At 46.0% G+C, this 20,966-nt stretch overlaps 1 protein-coding gene across 1 annotated transcript in view; it reads right to left on the bottom strand.

Moving 5' to 3' along the window:
* Positions 1-20,592, bottom strand: part of CHSY1 (chondroitin sulfate synthase 1) — an 81,975-nt gene extending 61,383 nt beyond the window's left edge. The window contains exons 1-2 of the mRNA XM_048481904.1: positions 20,025-20,592; positions 3,513-4,008 (exon numbers count right to left, since the gene is read on the bottom strand). Of these exons, the coding sequence (XP_048337861.1) occupies positions 3,513-4,008; positions 20,025-20,338 (810 nt within the window). The 5' untranslated portion in view covers positions 20,339-20,592. The remainder of the gene's footprint in view (positions 1-3,512; positions 4,009-20,024) is intronic.
* Between the last annotated feature and the right edge of the window lie 374 nt (positions 20,593-20,966).

A 20,966-nucleotide genomic window follows, 5' to 3' on the forward strand; every position in this document is an offset into this window, starting at 1 on the left:
GAGGAAACTGACTGGAATTTTGGATGAATAGAAGAGCACGAAGATTTCTTGGTCTTTCAGTCTGTCTTTGATTTGGCAGAAGATAAGAAGTTCTCATTGCTGTTTTTTGAGAAGGACAGTTAGATCTATTCCAGTAATACCTAATTTTGTTGGTAATTGCCTTGGACCATTTGGAGGCGTAATTAATATCTTTAAGTAGGTGTCACGGTAATAATAGATCATCCTTGGATCTAAAGTGGTCTTGAGCCAAATTTTATTGTGAAAATCCAAGCTAGGGTTTGAGGCTGTTGGACTAGTCCACATTCCAAGAGACACAGAGTAATTGAAGGTGATTACTATTGGGGACTCCCATTGCTTTCTTCTCTCAGAAATGATGCTTGGATTAGATCAATTTCTGAGTTGAAAACATTGATCCATATGGGGATCCCGTAAAGAGTCTTTGGGATCACAGCACCTTCAGAAAATCTTCAGAAGGGCAGCTTAATGATGGATTGAAAACCCTTCCCGTGAAAATAGAATTGGGAGGCGATACCTGATAGCAGCCTTTTCGGAAGTTATGGGCAACCCAAGATAACTTTGTAGTGACCACTGGAAATTATGATATTGTTAAATTTAGGCCTAAATATTTAAAAGGAATTTGACCCTGATTAAGATGGATGTTATTGATTTTCCATGTCATCTGTTTCCAGCGAGTTGAGAAAACTACTATTTTTGGATTTTCGTGGATTAACCTTCCAGTTAGATTTATATCACAGTAGTTGAAGAATGCTTTTAAATATCTCATAAAGGCCAACTCTGGTTTCGCGATAGAATAGCAGTATCATTAGACATACAGTAGCAATGGGAATAGGATGGCCTCCTGCTTTAGGTGGATGATACTTCTACCGTGTTGAGATGGTCTTGCAAAGGTCCTAAATTTTATATATATAGGTTAAATAGGTGCGGGGCCAGCACACCCTATTTGACTCCTCCTGAGGTGAAAAGGTATTTTTGTTGGAGAGTGAGCCTGAATGGTTCAATTTTACCTGGCAGGAGGTTGCACTGTACAATTTCCGAATTAGCATGAATAAACGAGGATCCATGTCCATTTGGTCTAGTTTGGACCAGAGAAGGGTCCTAGAGACCCAATCAGGTCAAAAGAGCTATGCATGACCGGCGCCCATCCAATTGAAGGGGAGAGGAGAATCTGGGGTGAGAGCTGGCATAGTGTCTACTGCTATACAGGTTGCTAACTTCCTACTTGCCAATTAAAGCACAGGGCAGGAAGGAGGGCTCATTGAGGGAATGTCTGATGGGACAAACCTGTCTTCATTCACTGGTGGAAGCCCATAATGGAGGGGGGATACAAATCCCTCTACGGTGGAAGTTCCCTCTCTGAGGTTGGTGACCTTTGTGTAGTGGTTGAGTAAGTTCATATAGAAGTAGGCAGTCCTTAAGCTTTGTCATTCTCAAGTCACATAGGACTTTAAAGGTTAACATCAGCAATAGCACGATGGAGATATCTACAGATCTTTACATCTCACCCTCACTGAGGCCTCTTCCGCACATGCAGAATAATGAACTCTCAATCCACTTTCAATGCACTTTGCAGCTGGATTTTACTGTGCAGAATAGCAAAATTAAATTGCAAACAATTGTGAAAGTGGGCTGAAAGTGCATTATTCTGCATGTGCAGAAGGGGCCCTAGTGTTGCCAACCTCCAGGTAGTGGCTGGAGATTTGGCATTGCAACTAATTTCTAGAGCACAGAGAGAAGATCACCTGGAGAAAAATGGCCATGTCGAAAAGCAGATTGTAGCATTATCCCTCACGGAGGCCTATCGCCTCTCCATCCTGAAAATCTGAAATTCATCCAAAAAATCTCCAGGAATTTCCTAATCCAAATGCTTCTCCCCATATTGATATTGCCTGCGGTAGGCCCCTCCCGGGCTCCTCGGGAGGAGGACCTGCACCTAAGTGATCCCTATTAAAATGAGTCAGGCTGGCAGCCTACGTGAGGGGCAGGGCCTTTTCAGCCCTGGCCCCTACCTGGTGGAACAGGTTCCCTAGGGAGATCAGGGCCCTGCAGGGACTTACACAGAAGTTTCCGCAGGGCCTGCAAGACGGACCTGTTCTGCTAGGCGTTTGGCCAGCCTGGTTAAAAATACATCTACCGTGTCATCTGGCCTCCCGTGGGCACAAGGGGGGGGGAGGGGATAGCCAGATGCCATCCACATTTCTAAATGGGTTCTGTTTTTATGTAATTAATATTTAAACTATGTTTTAATGTATGTTTTAACCTTGTTGTGAACCGCCCTGAGCCCTCAGGGGGAGGGCGGTATATAAATTAATAATGATAAAAAACAAAACAAAAATACAGCAACATACCCAGAAGAGCATCCTCCCCTCCAAAACCCCACCCTCCCGAGACCTCACCCCCAAAATCTCCAGGTATTTCCCACCCAGAGCTGGCAATCTTGCCCACGACTCCTGCTTGAAGCCGGCTGTCTGTCCTGGTGACTTTTAGATTCCCACTTCTTTCTGCTGAGTGAATGGCTTGGTTGCCACCATTAGAAGGCTTGAAGTGCTCAATTCTTAGGGTTTCCCCGCATTCTCCTTTTTACCTTTAATTACCACTATGAAAAGGGGTGGGCCACACATGGTTTGTGAACCAGTGCTTGCAAATTCCTCCTGAAAGAAGGCTGTTTAGCACTGTATAAATATGGTGACTGCTCTAAATCAGAAAATTGTTTTTTCTTTGAGTCCAATTTAAAGGAGGGGCGTGCGTGTGCATGTGTTTGGAAAAAATGCAGCGTGTGCAGTTGTGCAGTGGGCTCAGCTGATGAAATTATGTTCCCTTGTAGGAACTGTAATTATCAGGCAGCTACGAACCACATTCAACTTCAGTCAGAAACCACGGGGAGCACAAGAAGCAGAAAGCATTTGCGCTACTTCCGTCAGCACCAACTAATAATCAAAACCAGCAAGATAGCTTTGGTGTTTCACCGAACTCTTCCAGCAGCGCGAAAGGGGGCCGATGCCAAAGACAGAAGAGGCATTGTTGAAAAAGAGTTTCTTGAAGCCCAGCTTCAAGCCCTGGAGGCTTTCAGAGAAATAATTAGGGTCATTTGTGCCCAAGGGCAAAAATATCTGAGGATATGCAATACAAAAAATAATGAAAGCTAAGTTTGTATCAGATCCAAACACTGCTAGAATACAGAAAATCGATACTAAATACAGAGCCTGGGCTGCTTGGTATAACAATAGGTAAACCGAGTCTTTCCCATGAGACATGACACAAGTGTGGACTGATGATTGAACAGTTTATCAGAACTGGCACATTTGAATGAGGAGACTCCAATGTTATTCTGGTTTTCAAAAACAGTAGCTTTCAATCCTATTTACTCACAAAAATAGATATACCAAACAAACCTATGCAACCAGAATATTATGCCACTGTCAACTTATTCACTGCAAATCAATCGAGAAAATAAGGGGATTAAACATTAAACATTCTTCCCCCTGCTGACATACCTCATAAGACCAGACACACTGCACTCCCGCGAATCTTCGTACACATCTCCCGATTTCGACATCCTCGTGGGTGGTGTACATCTCCCGAAGGCACTCTCCGATGTGAGGGACCATCCGCCGCAGGACTTCACGGCTCATAATCACCCCGGGGCCCCCCATGCAGAAATTCTCTCCGGGCTCCAGCGCCAGTTTCCCCATCTCTTCGGTGGTGCCCAGCCCCGTCTGCCCGAGGAAAAGCGGCTCGCTGCTATTCAAACTCCGAAGGAAGCTCTCCAGTTTGTCTCCTTTGACGTAAACGTCGTCATCGGCTCTCATGAACCACTCATACTTGTCCAAGTAATAGTCGTGCATGTACTTGAGCATCATGAATGATTTCTTCTGGGGAGGGTAAGAGTCATCTACACCAGGCAACGACACAATGGGGATTGGAAGGGAAGTGTCCGAGCCCTCGCTGGAGAAGAAGACCACCTTCCCTGGAACTGTGCCAGACCATGTTCTGTGGGACAGAAGAGGAAACCCAGTTAGGTGGGGGGAATGCTACTTGCTTAGGTACACAGAATATAAACGGCTTGGGGAAAGTTGGGAGAGAAGACCCAGCTGTCCCGTAGCCTCCAATAATTCCCTTGTTCAAGAAAATTACTGCAAAATTGAGCCTGAATGTTTTTGAAACATTATAAGACATCAGTTGCCTTGACCTGGATGGTCCATGCCCACCCAATCTTGTCAGATCTCAAAAGCTAAGTAGGACTGGCCCTGTTTAGTACTTGGTTGGAGACCACTAAGAAAATCACTATAGGGAGACAGGCAATGATAAACCACCTTGGTCTGTCTCTTGCCCGGACCTGGATGGCCCAGCCTAGCCCAGTTGGATGGCCAACCTAACCCAGTCTCATCAAGTCTTGGCAGCATCATGATATGAAATAACTCCACCATTTGATAGTCCCACTATAAATCCTAAATGAGAAAGGAAATATTTCAAAAATCTGAGAAATTTTACCTCAGAAGTTTTACCTCAGACATCTCAGTCAGAAATAACAGTCAGCCCCACACAAAGATGCACAAGCAAATAGTCAAAGAGAGGAAGTCTCCTGTGAGGAAAATCCCCATCAGGAGTTAGAGCTGGTGAAAATGGTTGGCCCTGATTAGTACTGTGATGAGAGACCACCGTGGAAGTCGGGCAGGCAATGGCAAACCACCTCTGTTTCTTGTCTTGAAAAGTCTACTAAATCGGCTGCAACTTGATGGGAGCTCAATAGAACATGCATATTAGTCCCATCCTTTGGTCACCATCAGTTCGTGGGCTCAATTTAAGGTATTAGCTATCACTTCATGGCTTTGGACCTTTATATCTGGGAAGCCACGGGTCCCTCTATGTTCGCCATGACAACTTTGCATATTGGAGGAGGGTCTTCTGCAGATGCCAACCTGAAAATGGGCAAATTCGCCAATGGCCCACACATGTGCCTTCTCTTTTGTGGCTCCCATCATATGGAACGGCAAGCCTGAGAAGATCCGGAAGGCTCCCACACTCCTGGTTTCCTTCCACAAACTGTGCAAAATTGAGTTATTCAAGAGGGCTTTTCTACAAAGGCAGTAGAGTTGCACTGTACGAAACGATTCACAAAGTTACTTGAAAAAATTGGTAGGGACAGTGGTCTATCCTACTATGGACAGCTTGCTGAACCGAGGATTCTCATGTGGAATTTTGTATCACTTTAATGTGTCTCGTTAACATGTCACCTCATTTAATGAGTCATGCAACGTATCGTTTAACGGGTCACTTCTGCTTTGCTTCAGTTCTGGTTTTAGACTTCTGGTTAGTTCTAATCCTATTGCATTATTTACTCAACGCCCCATCTGTCGATTGATTCTTTCCAAGTAAACCACCGTGAATTTGAATGAGAAAGGTAGACTGTAAACATACACACATATGTAAATGCATATATAAATAAAACTTTCCACTAGCAAGATGCAAAATGAGTCCAACCTTTATTGGTTGGGTAAAGCCAATACTAAGAAGCAGCACTGGGTTCCAGACATTACATAAATCAAGTCATTCATCACAGTACGCATCATTAACTCAAAAAATTCAGGTAAGGCTAGTTAAGACAGGAAATTACTAGGATTCACAGCTACAGAACATTTACACACTCGGAAAGGCATTTCCTTATCAAAAAGTTCTAGCCTCAATGAGTTCCCTTCTGGAGCCTTTATTGAGGTCAAGACTGAAGCTATTACCTGATTTGATGGCCAGATTTCAGAAGATAAGCTAAGGGTTGGCTCTAGTTCACTTGGGTGGGAGACCACCGAGAAAGTCAAGGGTTGTTACGCAGAGGCAGCCAATGACCAACCACCTCCGCTTGTCTCTTGCCCTGAAAACCCTACAGGGTCACCATAATTCAACTGCAGTCAGACGGCCCCTTCCACTGACATTTGTAAAACAAAATTTATATTACAATTTCAGTGGAAATGGTTGTAATGGAAATGAAACATGACTCATTGTAGAGTGAACTCATACATAACGCCAAGCCACAGCAGGATGTGACATGAAACAGCTCTGTGTTCCTGTGCCCACCGGTTCCACGGCTCAGAGAACAAGCACCTCATAATAAAGCCAAAACGACACAATCTGCCGTTGCGTTTGAAGCAATGCTTTCTCCAGCAGAGCAGGATTGCAAGCTGGTTTCAAGCCGTGGTTGGCAAGCTTAGTTTGCAGATGACACGCAAACCGCAGGTTGGATTATGGAAAAAGACAGCCAATTTGAAGTCACAAGCAGCACAATCCTTTGCAAGTTCATAGCACAGAGAGCGCTATGAAGAAGAGACAGAGTCAGGACACTTCATTCAAGAGGCAGTCATGGCGGCAATGGGATCTGATAAAATGTTGTTTACGCAACTGGTAGTAGAACATGTTGTCAAGTCCCAGCTGAAGCCCCTTCCGCACATTCAGAATAATGCACTTTCAATCCACTTCCACAATTGTTTGCAAATGGATCTTGCTATTCCGCACAGCTGCAAAGTGGATTGAAAGTGGATTGAAAGTGCATTATTCTGCATGTGTGGAAAGAGCCTGACTTATGTTGACCCCATAGGGTTTCCAAGGCAAAAAATGCTCAGAGGTGGTTTGACATTGTCCACCTTTGTTTGGGCTGAGAGAGTTTTGAGAGAACCGTGACTGGCCCCACATCATCCAAAGGTTTTATATGGAGGAGCGGGGAATTGAACCTGGATCTCCAGATTAGGGTCTGCCACTCTTAACCACCACACCACACTGGCTCTCTTCATGCAATACTCCTGGTTAATGTCCCAGATGCAACTAAAGAATCCTAGTGCACACAGATTCATTTTTATTCTCTTGAATCTCCTTTGCTTCCCAGTAGGGCTGTCATTACAGGCACATGGGGTAGCACTATGAAACAAACCCTTGAGGTTTGCACGTTCAGACATCACACAACCCACAATTAATTGTGATTAAGAAAATAACAACAACAAACGAGCTAAAGGACCACAGTTTGAAATCCTAGTTTTGCGCCAACTGACAAAGCTAAATAATCTGTGTTCTGACATCACAACTAACCAAATCTGGATGAAAGAATTTGGTAGGATGCATCACCTGGCTTTGCATTATGTTTGGACTAGTTCAACCAGCACAAGATTATTTTTAAAAGAAGAAAAAATAAATATGCTACCTCAGAACAAAGAGCCTTCAGTTTTCCCACCAAATTATTCTGTTTGTATGTTCCCTTCTCACAATCAAGATGACTAACAAATCAAGGTGACTATCAAGGACACAAAAAGCAACAGACCATCAACAAAATAAATGCTACACATAGGTTTAAAAGAAGAAGAGTTTGGATTTACACCCTGCCTTTCCCTACCTCAAGAAGTCTCAAAGTGACTTATCCACTTCAGACACCTTGTGAGGAAGGTGGGGCTGAGTTTGGAGACAGGTATGACTGTCCCAAGGTCACCCAGCGGGCTTCATGTGGAGGTGCAGGGAACCAAACCCAGTTCTCTGGATTTGAGTCCACCTATTCTTAACCACTACATTACACTGGTATAGGCACCAATTTCTGATTTGTCTAAATTCCACCTGAACAGATGCAATTCTGGAGTAGACAATCCCAAATTTCAGGGATAGAGGAAGCAGCACATCTGCCTGAACAAGTCTCAGTGCATTATCAGAAAAATCATGCTTAAAATGGACGCAGTCTCTACAATGCCCGGGTTCCCAAGTAGATCCCCAAGTTATCTCCCTCAAAACCCGAACCTTCCAAAGAACAATTGTCACTGAGATATACATTCAAACCTCAGTTTTGGGATTTCAAAGGCCACACAGCCTAAAACTGTTCTCTATTATTTTTTCAACTTTCAGTCTACAAATAAAAGGTGTGCTTTTGCCAAAGCAAAATGTGAAAAGAAGACTCTACTTTGGAAACCAGATAGTTTTATGCTTTCTCCCCTCCCCTCCATTCTGGGCACTCAAGTCAAACTTTTTTAGTTCTGCTAGGAAAGAGTGCAATATAATCTGCACTCAGAATCAGACTTGGAAACACTCTAGGGGTGCGCAAATTAAGCATTCCTTCAATGTATCCCTGCTATTTTATACCAGGAGCCCACAGATGTTTTCAGACAAGAAAAGGATCAGTTCACATGTTCAGAAAAAGAACAGTGGAGATTTTATGTCACCTCAGGTTCCAAAATGTTCACATTGGTTTTTAAAAAATCACAGACATGAAACCTACTGATTCGTTCCACAGCATTTTAAAAATGTTCCCACGGGAATGATCAGAGTCAAATGATCAGAATTATTTTTTTAAAAAACTCAAACAGGATTCGGATTTTGAAGACTGACCTATTTTTCATATACAAAATTATTACCAGGCAATAAAGTCATATTCCACTACCCACTTGGTCGGGATAACAATTATTAAACCACTAACCTGACGGGAACACCTATTAAAATATACCTTGTGGAGACGCAACTGAAATGTTAAACTGTTTTTACTGTCTAGACATATTCAAAATATCTGGAATCCCTATTAGAAACAGAGGAGGAATCAAAGAAAAGTATTGGAATCAAAGAAAAGTATCCTCTGAAAAGCAAATTCCCATTAGGGATGTATCTGCCCTCAGGTTTAAAGCAGTGAGCATTGGGAGATCCAACACACGATCATATCAGAAACAACAGCCCCTTCCTCACATACAGAATAATGCACTTTCAATCCACTTTCACAATTGTTTGCAAGTGGATTTTGCTATTCCACACAGTAAAATCCAGCTGCAGAGGGCATTGAAAGTGGACTAAAAGTGCATTATTCTGCATGTGTGGAAGGGGCCTCAAAGCTGCGGAAACTCCTGCTCTGTGGCATTGTGCAGAAAGATCTAATAATCCTTCCCACTCTGTCCTGTATTTTGTTTTAATGATATGCCTAATAAAGGTAAGTTGAAGAAGTAATAATCTTAGAAATTGACGAAAGTTACAGGATATTCAGACATTGACCACAGATCCGTTTCTTGTCTAAAGTTGACGACACTATTGAGAGAGAATCGTTTGAACAATTTTTAAAGAAACCTTTCACGGGAAATAGTTTGATTTCAAATCGAGAAGTAGTGGCAGAGTTTGAAATCTGAAGAAAACAGTAGATTGTAACCACTAGAATACACTTAAGAAAGAACTACCGAATTAATTATATATGCAGGAGCCTAGTTTTAATCAAAGATGAGATAACTGGAAGTCAATATATGATGTGCGGCGGGTTGTGTTTTTTTACATTTGTATGTTTTATGTCTGAAAAAATAAAAATGACATTTAAAAATTCGCCGTTAACCACATGCCAAGTGAGTTACAGTTTCGTCAGTGCCTCAAACTATGAATGGTGTCTATAACTTTTTTCAATTAACACTTTTTTGGGGGGGGGGATGCTGCAAAGCCTCTTAAAGTTAGCTTAGGTCCTTTTGCCTTCATTTGGGTCTGTCACTGGCCACTAATAAAGAGACAGCTTTTCTGTCAGGGCTGCCTGAAGCCATTAATTTGATTTTTATTCTGTCCTTCGCTCAAGGACCTCCTGGGGACAGCCGTGCCCCCCCCCCCCTTCTAATCCTCATAGGCAGATTAGGCTGAGAGAAAGTGTCACTGATCCAGGGAAGTTCAGATGCTGAGATCCTCTTTCCTTTTAAGAGGACACTGCTCATTTTTTGAGGACTTTCCTGAGAATTCTGCTTCTGCCCATTAAGATCAATTGGGGGATGTTGAACCAAAGATGTCTTCTGTAAACAATTGAATGACAGGGTGCCTGTCACTGAAAGAGCTGCATTCTGCCTGATTTTGTATTTACTTCATTTGTTTCGCCCCAAAAGGGCTTACCCTGCTCTTCATTTTATCCTCACAACGACCCTATAAGAGTGGGCGTCTACCCCAAAATCACCCAACAAACTGCTGTGGCAGAGTCAGGATTCGAACCCCAGTCTCCTAGGTTCTAGACTGAAACACTAACCACTACTCCACACGAACATTTGTGGGGTGGCTGTCTGATGATGATGGCACATTGAATTCCTAGGAATGTAAATTAGCATATGCAAGAGTTTCTCTTCCGCTTGTCCCCTTTTTGTCTGCTCGTCTTCTTTGTGGTCATCTGTAGATGGCTACCCTACACAGGGCACAAAGATGATTGTGGACTCAGGTCTCCCTGTGTCTATTATTATTATTACTATTATGTTTGATATCACAGCTGCCAGTTCTTTAGCCGGTTGCTGGCCTTTCATTACAATTCGAGCCCTACCCAGAGGCCTAGGAAGTTGTATAGTATTTGAGCAGATCCCAGCAGGGCTGCCTTCTGAATCGGACCGATGTTGATTTTGTCGATTTGAAGATGTTCAAGAGCTGCCCTAGCGTTTTCAGAAAGGCCCCCAGGGTGCCGATTACCACTGGGACAACCTCAGATGGTTTGTGCCATAGACGCTGAAGCTCGATTTTTAAATGTAGTGATCTTCTCATGTTCTTTTCCAACAACCATGTGGTCACTAGGTACTGCTATGTTAATGGCCACTTTCTTGTCCTCAATCCCTGTGATGTCCAGTTTATTATGTGCCAATACTTTGTCCATTTGGATTCGAAAGTCCCACAGGATCTTGACCTTCTCATTTTCCGTGACTTTCTCTGGACACTGTTCCTACCAGTTTTTAAACTATTCAAATGTTGTAATTCTTGCATAAATTCCAGTGGATCATCTTGGCCACTGAGCTGTTCCTCTGTTTACACTCAGTCTGGGTGATCTTTTTGCAGCAGCTGTGTACGTGATCTGTAGTTTCGTTTAATATTATTATTACTATTATTATTCATTTGGCTTATATATTACAGGGTCAAAGCAGTGAACAACCATAAATACACAATTAAAACAATTAAGATATGCAGTTAAAACCAGCACTGTCTCCACTATGCCACAGCTTCTAAACTGTGAGAGGCCCCTTCCACACAGGCAGAATAATGCACTTTCAGCCCACTTTCACAATTGTTTGCAAGTGGATTTTACTACTCCGCACAGTCGAAAAGTGCATTGAAAGTGGATTAAAAGTGCACTATTCTGCCTGTGCGGAAGGGGCCAGAGTTTGGGATGGTTAATTAGGGACAGAAAGGAGTCCATTTAGGAAAGGCCAGTTTTGATATCGGCCTACCCCACCCCTCAAATTACATTTTTCAGAAAGGGAAGAATGACGGTGATTCTCCATTCCTCCCCTTCCTTCTGCCGGTGACTTTTAAATGCAGCCGGACACACCTCTGAGTTACAGTAAGCTCCTACCAAGGAGAATGCTTCATTCATTCTTCGGAGGTCACATCCAGGAAAACGGTTTTCTCACTTCACGACTGCCTCAAGGAAATGAAACAAGACACAATCCTCCCCACCCCCACCCCCTGCACACACAAAAACCCCAGGAGCCAGGAAGAGTTGACCAAACACATTTCTGATCAATTTTTTTTTCTCCCAGCATTGACCAAGGCGTTTTAAAAACATTCCCATAAAAAAACCGCAGCAGAGGCTGCAGACAACGGCCAGTCCCTTGAGCCCAAAAGAATTTGGTGTGGGTTTTTTTTTCAGCTGTTCCTTCCAGCTGCCTTCGTTCTCCTACCTACCCCCCCCCCCCCCCCTAACACACATACACACACACACACCACTCCAAGCAGATTCATCTGATAAAGTGCCCGGATTAGGTTCTCTGGGCTACTCTTCTTTAATGACTTCCCTTTACCCAAGCCAATTAATTTCCTTTACTTGTTTCCTGCATCATGAAAGATTAACTGTCCGCATTGAGGGTGAGAAACTACAGACAGGGGGGAAACGCTGGGTTTCCTTGCACAGAGATAAACGTTCGCTTATGGCTTTCTAATGCTTCTACTTTCAGAGGGCTGCTTCTCCTTTGGATTCTTTTTTACTGCAGGACACCCCTGAATATCTACAGTTGGACTTTTGCATGCCACAACGTAGTCTTGGGCGACTCTTCTTCTGTTCTCAAAACTGTTAGCAAAATGGAATCCCCATGTTCAGAGACAATGTACCTGCAAATACTGATAGCAGGAAGGCTATTTCCCTCATACCCTGCTAGCTTCCTTCATAACCAAATGCTTCTGGTAAGCTGCTATAAGAAGTGTGCAGGGCTGTTTATTTATTTACTTCATGCATTGTCTGTTTTATTTAACTTGTATGCCGCCTTTGCAATTAATTATTAGACCCCCGTCTCTCTCTAAAGGGACCCTTCCCATATTTCCACAGTGCACTGGCCAACCATAGTGGCCTCACAGCTGTCCCACATGAGCACAGAACATATGGAACATACTCAGCGTTCCCTGTTGTGGCTCAGTTGCGCGGGTATGATGCCCGTTGCGTGAACGTCACTACCCCAAACTTTGCAAACATGTAAGCACCTTTAGAATTCTGACAGTGAGTAGAAGGCGCAACCACAAAATGGCGGCTGCAGGAAGTGAAGTCATACGCACAGAGGAAGCCCAAGTGCAGAGGAGAGGGTGGGCAATTTTAAAAAATACACCAGGAAGGAGAAGTGCAAGATTGAAGCCAGAACTTTGGCGGTAGCTGCCATTGAAACTTTATTTAATTTGGCCAATCAGGTCTCCAATGGCCTCTTAGAAGGCTTGCCGGACAAAATGCCCACCCGCTTTCTAAAAATGTTTGGTGGGCCCAAACATGTTGGCAGGTGCCACGAGGCCCACAAGCATCACGTTGGGGACCCCGGTTAACCTTCTTTTTAAGGCATCCATAATACAGTTCTGAGGAACCCTGTGGCTTTCGAACAAACTGAGGTCTAAGGTACAGACTCTGGCCACATAATGCACATTCAATCCACTTTCACAATTGTTTGCAAGTGGACTTTGCTATTCCACACAGTAAAATCCAGCTGCAAAGTGTATTGAAAGTGCATTATTCTTCATTATTCTTCATGTGCGGAAAGGGCCTCTGCAAGAGTCCCAGGAAGAAAATTTAAGTATCCCTAACCGTGGCTTATTTATTTGTCTTCCAAGCCTCCCTTCCCCAGCTGTATTCAGGGCAGTTAACAACAAAGAACTGACACGTCATAAAACAACATCACACAACAAAATCCATAACATTACCATAAAATTCCAAATACATCCTTGGCACCATGAGTTCGAGGATAAAAACAATCCAAATCAATACCCCTATATTGACATTTATACCACCAATATCGGGAGGGGCATCTCCCCTCACCACCCCAAAGAACACATGTAAGAATCCTAATAGCATTTATTATCTTTTGAAGAGTTCACATATGGCTATCCCAGGAACTTACAATATACCGAAGGGATACTTAAGGACTACTTAAGGGCTAACAGATTTATAAGGCTCTGGCCTACCCAAACGGCCTGGGCCCTGGAGTGATCAATCTGGCAGCCTTCAGAGAAGCCACAAGACTCCCATTTTAGTTTCAAGCAGCAAACAGGCAGGCCCTGATCTGAAATTTTACAAGGACCAGGCATGAGTGGTCAGCTTTATGGTCCTGTGCTGGCAGAAATGAGGCGGAGAGAGGAAAAAATAAATAAAACAGCTCAGCCTCAGGCTGTGAGCTCACACCCAAGGTCGAATTTGAACTGAGGTCCTTCTGGCTGACCCAGTCAACTGGCATGGCGGAGAAGCTGGTGGCCAGGATAGATCTGCATCTGAGCCTCTTCCAGCCTGAAAGCCAGGGCTTAGTGTTTGTGCGTCTCCTTGGAACACAGAAGGTCCCAGGTTCAATCCCCAGCACCTCTAGTTAAAGGATCTAGCTGTATGTCATGCAAAAGACCCCTGTGAGACCCTGGAAATTCTGCCAGTCTGAGCAGATGGTATTGAGTCTGATGGACCAAGGGGTCCAATTCAGTATCAAGCAGATTCGTGCATTCCAATTTTTTAAAAGCCCCCAAAATTTTCTATAGTGGATTCCGCACAGGCGCAATATAATGGGTGTAGGATGGTATAAAACCACATTTGGGGGGGGGGAGGGGCCTTCACACAGGTCCTGTTCACAAAACAAGTTTAGTCCATTTTATTCCCATCAATGCAGGATTTTTGAGAATCGTTAAACCAGCAATCCTTTTGCAAGGGAGTCTCTTTTTCCATTTCTTTTGTGAATTGCACATGCAGGTGATGCCCATATTGTGGGATGATCGGCACGGCTGCGGGTGTTCTTTTCCGTATACCTGCACAGCTACACAAGCGTTGTAGGAAATTTTTAAAAAGAAGTGTCTTTCCGAAGGCACAAAAGTAACCCAGATTGTTTCCATGGGCTCCAATCGCTGCCTGAACGGGTGAAGGCAGTGGCGTACCTAGGCAAACTGGAGCCCTGGGCAAAACCTGAGTTTGATGCCCCCCCATGGGCAGCCACCCTCCCCCACCGTGACCAAACAAAGATTTTTTTCAACCAGGTCATTTCAAAGTCACCATCACATTATAGAACATCCCCCAACTCACAAATCTGAACACATCTGGGGTCCCTAGTTTAACCAAGTGATGCTGGAATCCACCCCCAAACAGCATTATTTTCAATGGTATTTAAACTAGGGAGCCCAGATTCTCCTTTTAAATCCACCTTAAAGGGAGAATCTGGGGTCCCCAGTTTAAACATTGAAAGTGATACTGTTTTGGGGTGGATTATCTTCCACACTGAAACAGTATCACTTTCAATGTTTAAACTGGGGACCTCAGATTCTCCTTTTCAATCCATGCCGAAGGGGGTGGATTTAATAATAATAATAATAATAACCTTTATTAGGCACTGAGAGAATAAAAGAAAGAAAGAAAACAAGCATTGGCAGGAAGGGGGTGGATTGAAAAGGAAAATCTGGGGAAATGCCTGCTGTCAGGGGGTGCCTGCTGTCAGGGGTGCAATTATTAAGATAGCACCACCAAAATTTCAGAGTACCTTTGTGAGACCCTACTGATGATACCACCCAGGTTTGGTGAAGTTTGGTTCAGGGGGTCCAAAGTTATGGACCCTCAAAGGTGTAGCCCCCATCTCCTATTAGCTCCCATTGGAAACAATGGGGATGGAGGCACTCCCTTTGGGAGTCCATAACTTTGGACCCCCTGAACCAAACCTCACCAAACCTGGCTAATATCATCAGGACAGTCTCCTGAAAAATCCCTGAAATTTTGGTGCTGCTAGCCTAAAAACTGCACCCTCTGCAGGCCAAAACGGAAAAACACAGAAAATATAAAAAATCCCACAAATGAACCTGCAGTTTTTGTGCCCCCCACAAGGCGGCGCCCAGGGCAACTGCCCACTTTGCCCAATGGGAGGAACGCCTCTGGGTGAAGGGTACACATGTGAACAGGGAAAAAGGAAAATGGGTTCCTTTATAAAGACTGCAACCCGTTATACATATGCTGTGGAAAAATTGCCTTTTAGGCTCTGGTTACAGGGGCATTTTTAACTCACATTTCTTCCTATCCATTTGCAAAGCTGAATTCAAGTTTCCAGAGCTTACGGGTGCCATCCAAGTTAATTACAGAACCACAGAAATGGCTACCAGTCACCTCAATCCTTGCTGCATATGACACAAAGAGAATGTTTTGCTAGTGGCTTTTTATACCTGTTCTTTGACCTGATTCTTGGGTTTTCCTTTCCAATTGCCATGGAACATTCTCTTGGAATTTTTTTATGACCAGCACATTTGGCAAAGCAGCGCAGACTGACTCTTCCCTCACCTGCCAACGCCTTCTTGATAACACTAGAAGTCTGGCTGGGCCATCCATCTGCCCACATCTGAGTTTGCCAAATTGTAGATTAAAAGAAAAACAATAGACTATAGTTTTGAAAGCCGCCAGCATCTGAGAAGAGGAAGAAAAGTCTCTCTCGGTCTCAAAAAAAAAAAAAAATCCAATTGGAAGTCACACGCTGAATCTGAATTGAAAGGAACTTCAGGAGTAAGAAATAGTGGCTTTATTCTGCACAGTTCTTCATGACTGTATGTTTTCGCGGCATTTTTCGCCAAACCCACTATCCTAGACACCATTAAAAAAAACTGGCAGAGGGGAGGAGAATGTATTCAGTTTTCAAGGAGCCCACGCCACATCGCAAGCCAATGAACCTTGGTATATTACAGAGGGTTATAGTAAGCTCTGCTGGATCATGGACTCTCTTGTTTCATGGATACCCGGGGTTGGTTCCCGGTTCCTCCACATGAGTGACAGGCTCTAATCTGGAGAACCTGGTTCGTTTTCCTACTCCTCCACATGAAGCCTGCTAGGTGTCCTTGGACTAGGCATATTTCTTCAGAACTCTCTCAGCCCCACCTACTTTACAAGGTGTCTGTTGTGGGGAGAGGAAGGGAAAGGTGTTTGTAAGCTGCCTTGAGTCTCCTTATGGGACAGAAAGGCGGGGTATAAATCCAAACCATTCTTCTTCTTTGGAGGCTTTTACACAGAGGCGTGGCCATCTGTCAGGAGTGCCGTGATTACATCTTCCTGCATGTTAGGAGATTGGTCAGGATGGCCCTTGTGGCCTCTTCCAACTCAACGATTCTTTGATTTATGTTCACAACAGCCATGCGGGATGGGTAACAGTCAGTGGTGGGATCCAAAAATTTTAGTAACAGGTTCCCATGGTGGTGGGATTCAAACTGTGGCGTAGCGCCAATGGGGCTGGGCGGGGCACTAAGGGGCGTGGCCGGGCATTCCGGGAGCGGGGCATTCCTGGGCTGGGGCCACTGCGCCGGTCCTTGGGCGGGAAACGAATGCACGCAGGCTGCCACGCATGCTGGTGCACCTCCTGCTAGACTGCTTCAAGTTCTGCACACTACTGCTGAGAGGAGGGGCGTAACTAAGACAAAAATCACGTGGCAAAATCACCAATTAGTAACCCCCTCTCGGCACACACAAATAATTAGTAACCTACTCTCGGGAACCTGTGAGAACCTGCTGGATCCCACCTCTGGCAACAGTGTATGACTGGCCCCAGGTTACTCAGCAAGTCTCTAATGGTGGAGTGTGGACTCAAATCTGGGCCTCTTCCATTCCAGTCTGACACTGGTTCTCCTTATCTCGCAAGGGCCAGTGCTGGGATAAAATGGAGGGCACCAGGCTACTGTGAGTCTCTTGAGACGAAGGGCAAAATAAATATCAGAGCAAGACAAACAGCACGGGAAGAGGGCTAATCTCAGAGAAGCTCCGCCAGTCATCTGCTTTCATTCACATGAACAGGAGCTAGAGCCTGGGCTGGATTCGGAAGAGTGTTTCCTGTTCAAGAGTGTCCCCCTTTGCCCTTACAGTATTGGCAACCCTCACTTTTAACCACCTTTAAAAAATATGTATATATACATTCACAGATGCAGAAACGGGCGAGAGGAAGACCTGTAAAGCAGACGTCTCTTGGAAAGGAAACAAAGAAGCTTTGCACCGAGAGCTGATCACACAAACAAGATTAAAGGGGGTTGTTGCTACAGCATGCAACTGTGTCCCAAGAGTCACAAGCACTTCTGTGACACAGAAGTCCGAATTATGATGAAGACGGTCTGGAAGCACTCGGCTGGGGTGGCTCAGTCCTACTTGCAGACACACCACAAAAGCAGAGAGCAGGGCTATACCGTTTCAAACAGCAGATGGAGGGAGGGGGGCTACCATTTTCAGACTCCTTTTAAACGTCCCTGAAATAAGAAAGCTAGCAAGTCATTGACATTCTGAAATAAGAAAACTAGCAAGTCCCTGGGTGCAAAGATTCTAGGCCAACTGACCATGGACAGAGGAAACTATAGGTTGTTAACTGGGCCTTTTTTATTGAAACACAGGATAACTATTTTTTTTTTAAAAGGAATTCTGGGGTTACCAAGAAAGAGCTATACAGGTAGGGGTAATTTTGAAAATCTAGGGCCCCTTCTGCACATACAGAATAACACACTTTCAATCCACTCTTAATGCACTTTGAAGCTGGATTTTACTGTGCGGAATAGCAAAATCCACTTGCAAACAATTGTGAAAGTGGATTGAAAGCGCATTATTCTGCACGTGTGGTGAACCTTTGGCACTCCAGATGTTATGGACTACAATTCCCATCAGCCCCTGCCAGCATGGTCAATTGGCCATGCTGGCAGGGGCTGATGGGAATTGTAGTCCACAACATCTGGAGTGCCAAAGGTTCGCCACCACGGGCCTAGGATCACGTAGCAGATTCAGTCTGTACGCTCCTCCACTCCTGAGCACAATTTCACATTACCCCATAGTTAACGAACAGGTTGTCAATTCATTCCTCCCAGGAAAAGAAATGCCATGCCCTTTTGGAAGGGGTCACTGACAGGCACCCCTTGGGGTGAGACCTGTAGGCCTTTCCTGGGTAAAGGAAAGCAATTGTGGAAATTCACGCTCACCAAACACAAATTGATTTACAAGGGAAATGGAACCTCCATGTGTACAGGCAGTCAGCCACTGAATAGCAGTCCCAGGAGGTGACATTGGGGAAGGCCTCGGGCATCTATGCCATTTTTGGTCCTCTGGAGTAACTGGTTGGCCACTAGGTAAGACAGGATGCTCGGCTAGATGGAGCACTGGTCTGATCCAGCAGGGCTCTTGGTTTTGAATTGACTAATAAACTCACTGGTCTGATCCAGCATGACTCTTCTTAGGTTCTGAATTGATTAATACATTTATTAATAAACTTATTAATAAAAATGCAGCAGACAGTCCAGGTAGCTCTTCTGCTTTGGAAATACATGGCGTCAAGGTCACAGGAGTGGTATGTGGAGCCAAAGAAAACTTCCCTCCTGCCTCCTCAAATCTCCAGGTAAGATAAAAAGCCTCCAGGTAAGATAAAAACCAGGCAAATTGCAGATAAGCTTAAGGACCTGGGAGCCTGCAAACAAAGGAGGATGACAAATTTTGCTTTTTACATAGCTAGGCAGCTTCAACCTGAAATGTGGGTCCCCCAAGCGCCTCATTTACTATTTGCAGAACAGCCATTATGTTAAGAATTCCTTCCCCCCAGGTCATGGTAGGTCTAGCTGGTTTCTCACCTAAGCTTCCACCTAAAAGCAAAGACTGAAGAAACCCTATTCAAAAAGCAGGAAACCGTGAGTTCCCGCAGAGGCCTGCGAAAAGCACAGCCTGAAGGTTTGGGACGAAATTGCTTGCCAGCTAAGCTAGATCTGAATCTGCAGGTCAAAGAAAACCCAGCTGCAAATCCCCAGAAGGGTTCTCTTTCGAGCAGCCTTCTTAACCGCCCGCAGGGCGAGTCTTCTTTCTGGATTTCAATCCAATTGCCGTAAAGCAGGATAAAGAGGAGGCTGGGGCCTGCTCAGAAAAGCAGGTATGCAGCAAGATTCCCCTGGAACTACAAAGCGGGTCTGAGATGGTGATGGTGGCAGAGGAGAAATCTGACCACCTTCCCTTCTTCTCCCATGCAAACCTCAAACTTCTTAGCATAGGGGAAAAGCTCACCATGCCTGTTGAGGAAGAAGGGTTAGATTTGGGGCCAGATTTTCAAGGGATCTCTCTCCCCCTACAGAAAGACCCCACAATGAGACAGTTTATGTTACACTATTGACACGTGCAGGATTGGCGTTCCTGGAAAGCTAGGAGTAGGGATTCGGGCACGGTTTGAAGCAGTGCAAGCGGGGAAGGGAAGCTGGGCGATGTGACTGCCACATATCCAGAGAGGGATAAAGGCCAGAAGCAGAACAGCTGCATTTGGTAGCTGGAATGAGGCAGGGGTCTTCCAAAGCTCCCTAAAGAATGCAGGCCGGGGGGGGGGGTGTCACAGAGTTATATGGATAGAAAAGAAGTGGGTGGGAAGAATATTTACTGGCTTCACTGATACTTCCACCTTTCTAGTCCATTAAGCCCCAAAGCTGCTTCACGTTCTGCCTTGTATGCTCACAACAGCCCTGCAAGGTTGAGCATGTGAGATGCAGGTCAGTGCAAAGGGCAGGGCAGACACAGGCGTGCACACACACACACACACACACACACCAGATCTCCCTGCCCACCCCAGGGGGGGATGTCAGAGGCCGGTGCTCACCTGTAGACAGCCACAGCTCTGCTCTGCAGGTACTTCTGAGCGGTCATGACCCCCACGAAGAGAAAGTTCTTGGCCGGCGGGTTGTGGCCGTGGAGGCTGGCGGGCTCGTGGGGCCACAGCAAGCCCCCCGGGGGGTCCCTGTGGAGGAGGCCCCCCGCCAGCTTGGCCCGGCACCCTTCCAGGCTGGCCTGGCGCCGGTGGCCGCCCGTCTTCAGCTCCGAGGCCCGCGGGAGGATGAGGCGGGAGGCCAGGAGGAAGCCCAGCACCAGACCGAGCAGCACGCTGAGCCAGGAGCGGCGGCTTCTGCCAGCCATTCCCCACCCGCTGCCTGCCTGCCTGGGCACCCCCCCGAGACTGAGGCAGGCCCCTGGCTGGCACAGCCCTGCAGGGCGAAAGGGCTGCAGTCACGATCCGGAGTCAAACCGGAGCCCCCCCTGCCCACCGCTCGGCGAGAGGGCTGGGGGGGGGGGGTTGCAATCACAATCCGGAGTCAAACCGGAGCAAGGATCCCTCCCGCTCCAAAGCTCCCTCAGGCCCAACGATCTCCTCTAGCCTGACCACTCCCCCCTCGCCGCCAAGGCCACTTACAGCCCCCTCCCCCGCCCGGCGCCCATCCTCTCCCCCTCCCCCCCGCCGAGACCCTCCGGCTTTGTGCTTCGGGGACCGCACGGCAGCGCCCCCTCCCCGCTCGCCTCCTCCTCCTCCTCCCCGCGCCCCCCCGGCCGCTACCCGGCGCGGCGGGGCTGTCCCGGCGGGGCAGGGCGTGTGGGCTTCCCCGGGGCCATGGGGGGACCCCCTCGGTGCTCCCGCTGCTGCAGCCCGGCCGGGGAGGGACTGGCCGCGCATCCCCCGAGCGCCTCACTTCGCCATGGCGCGCCGGGGGAGAAGGAAGAGGGCGGAGCGGCCCGGGAGGCGGAGGAAGCCCGGCCCGGCGCCTCCCCC

This window comes from Sphaerodactylus townsendi, linkage group LG17 (assembly GCF_021028975.2).
Source record: "Sphaerodactylus townsendi isolate TG3544 linkage group LG17, MPM_Stown_v2.3, whole genome shotgun sequence".
NCBI lineage: Eukaryota > Metazoa > Chordata > Lepidosauria > Squamata > Sphaerodactylidae > Sphaerodactylus > Sphaerodactylus townsendi.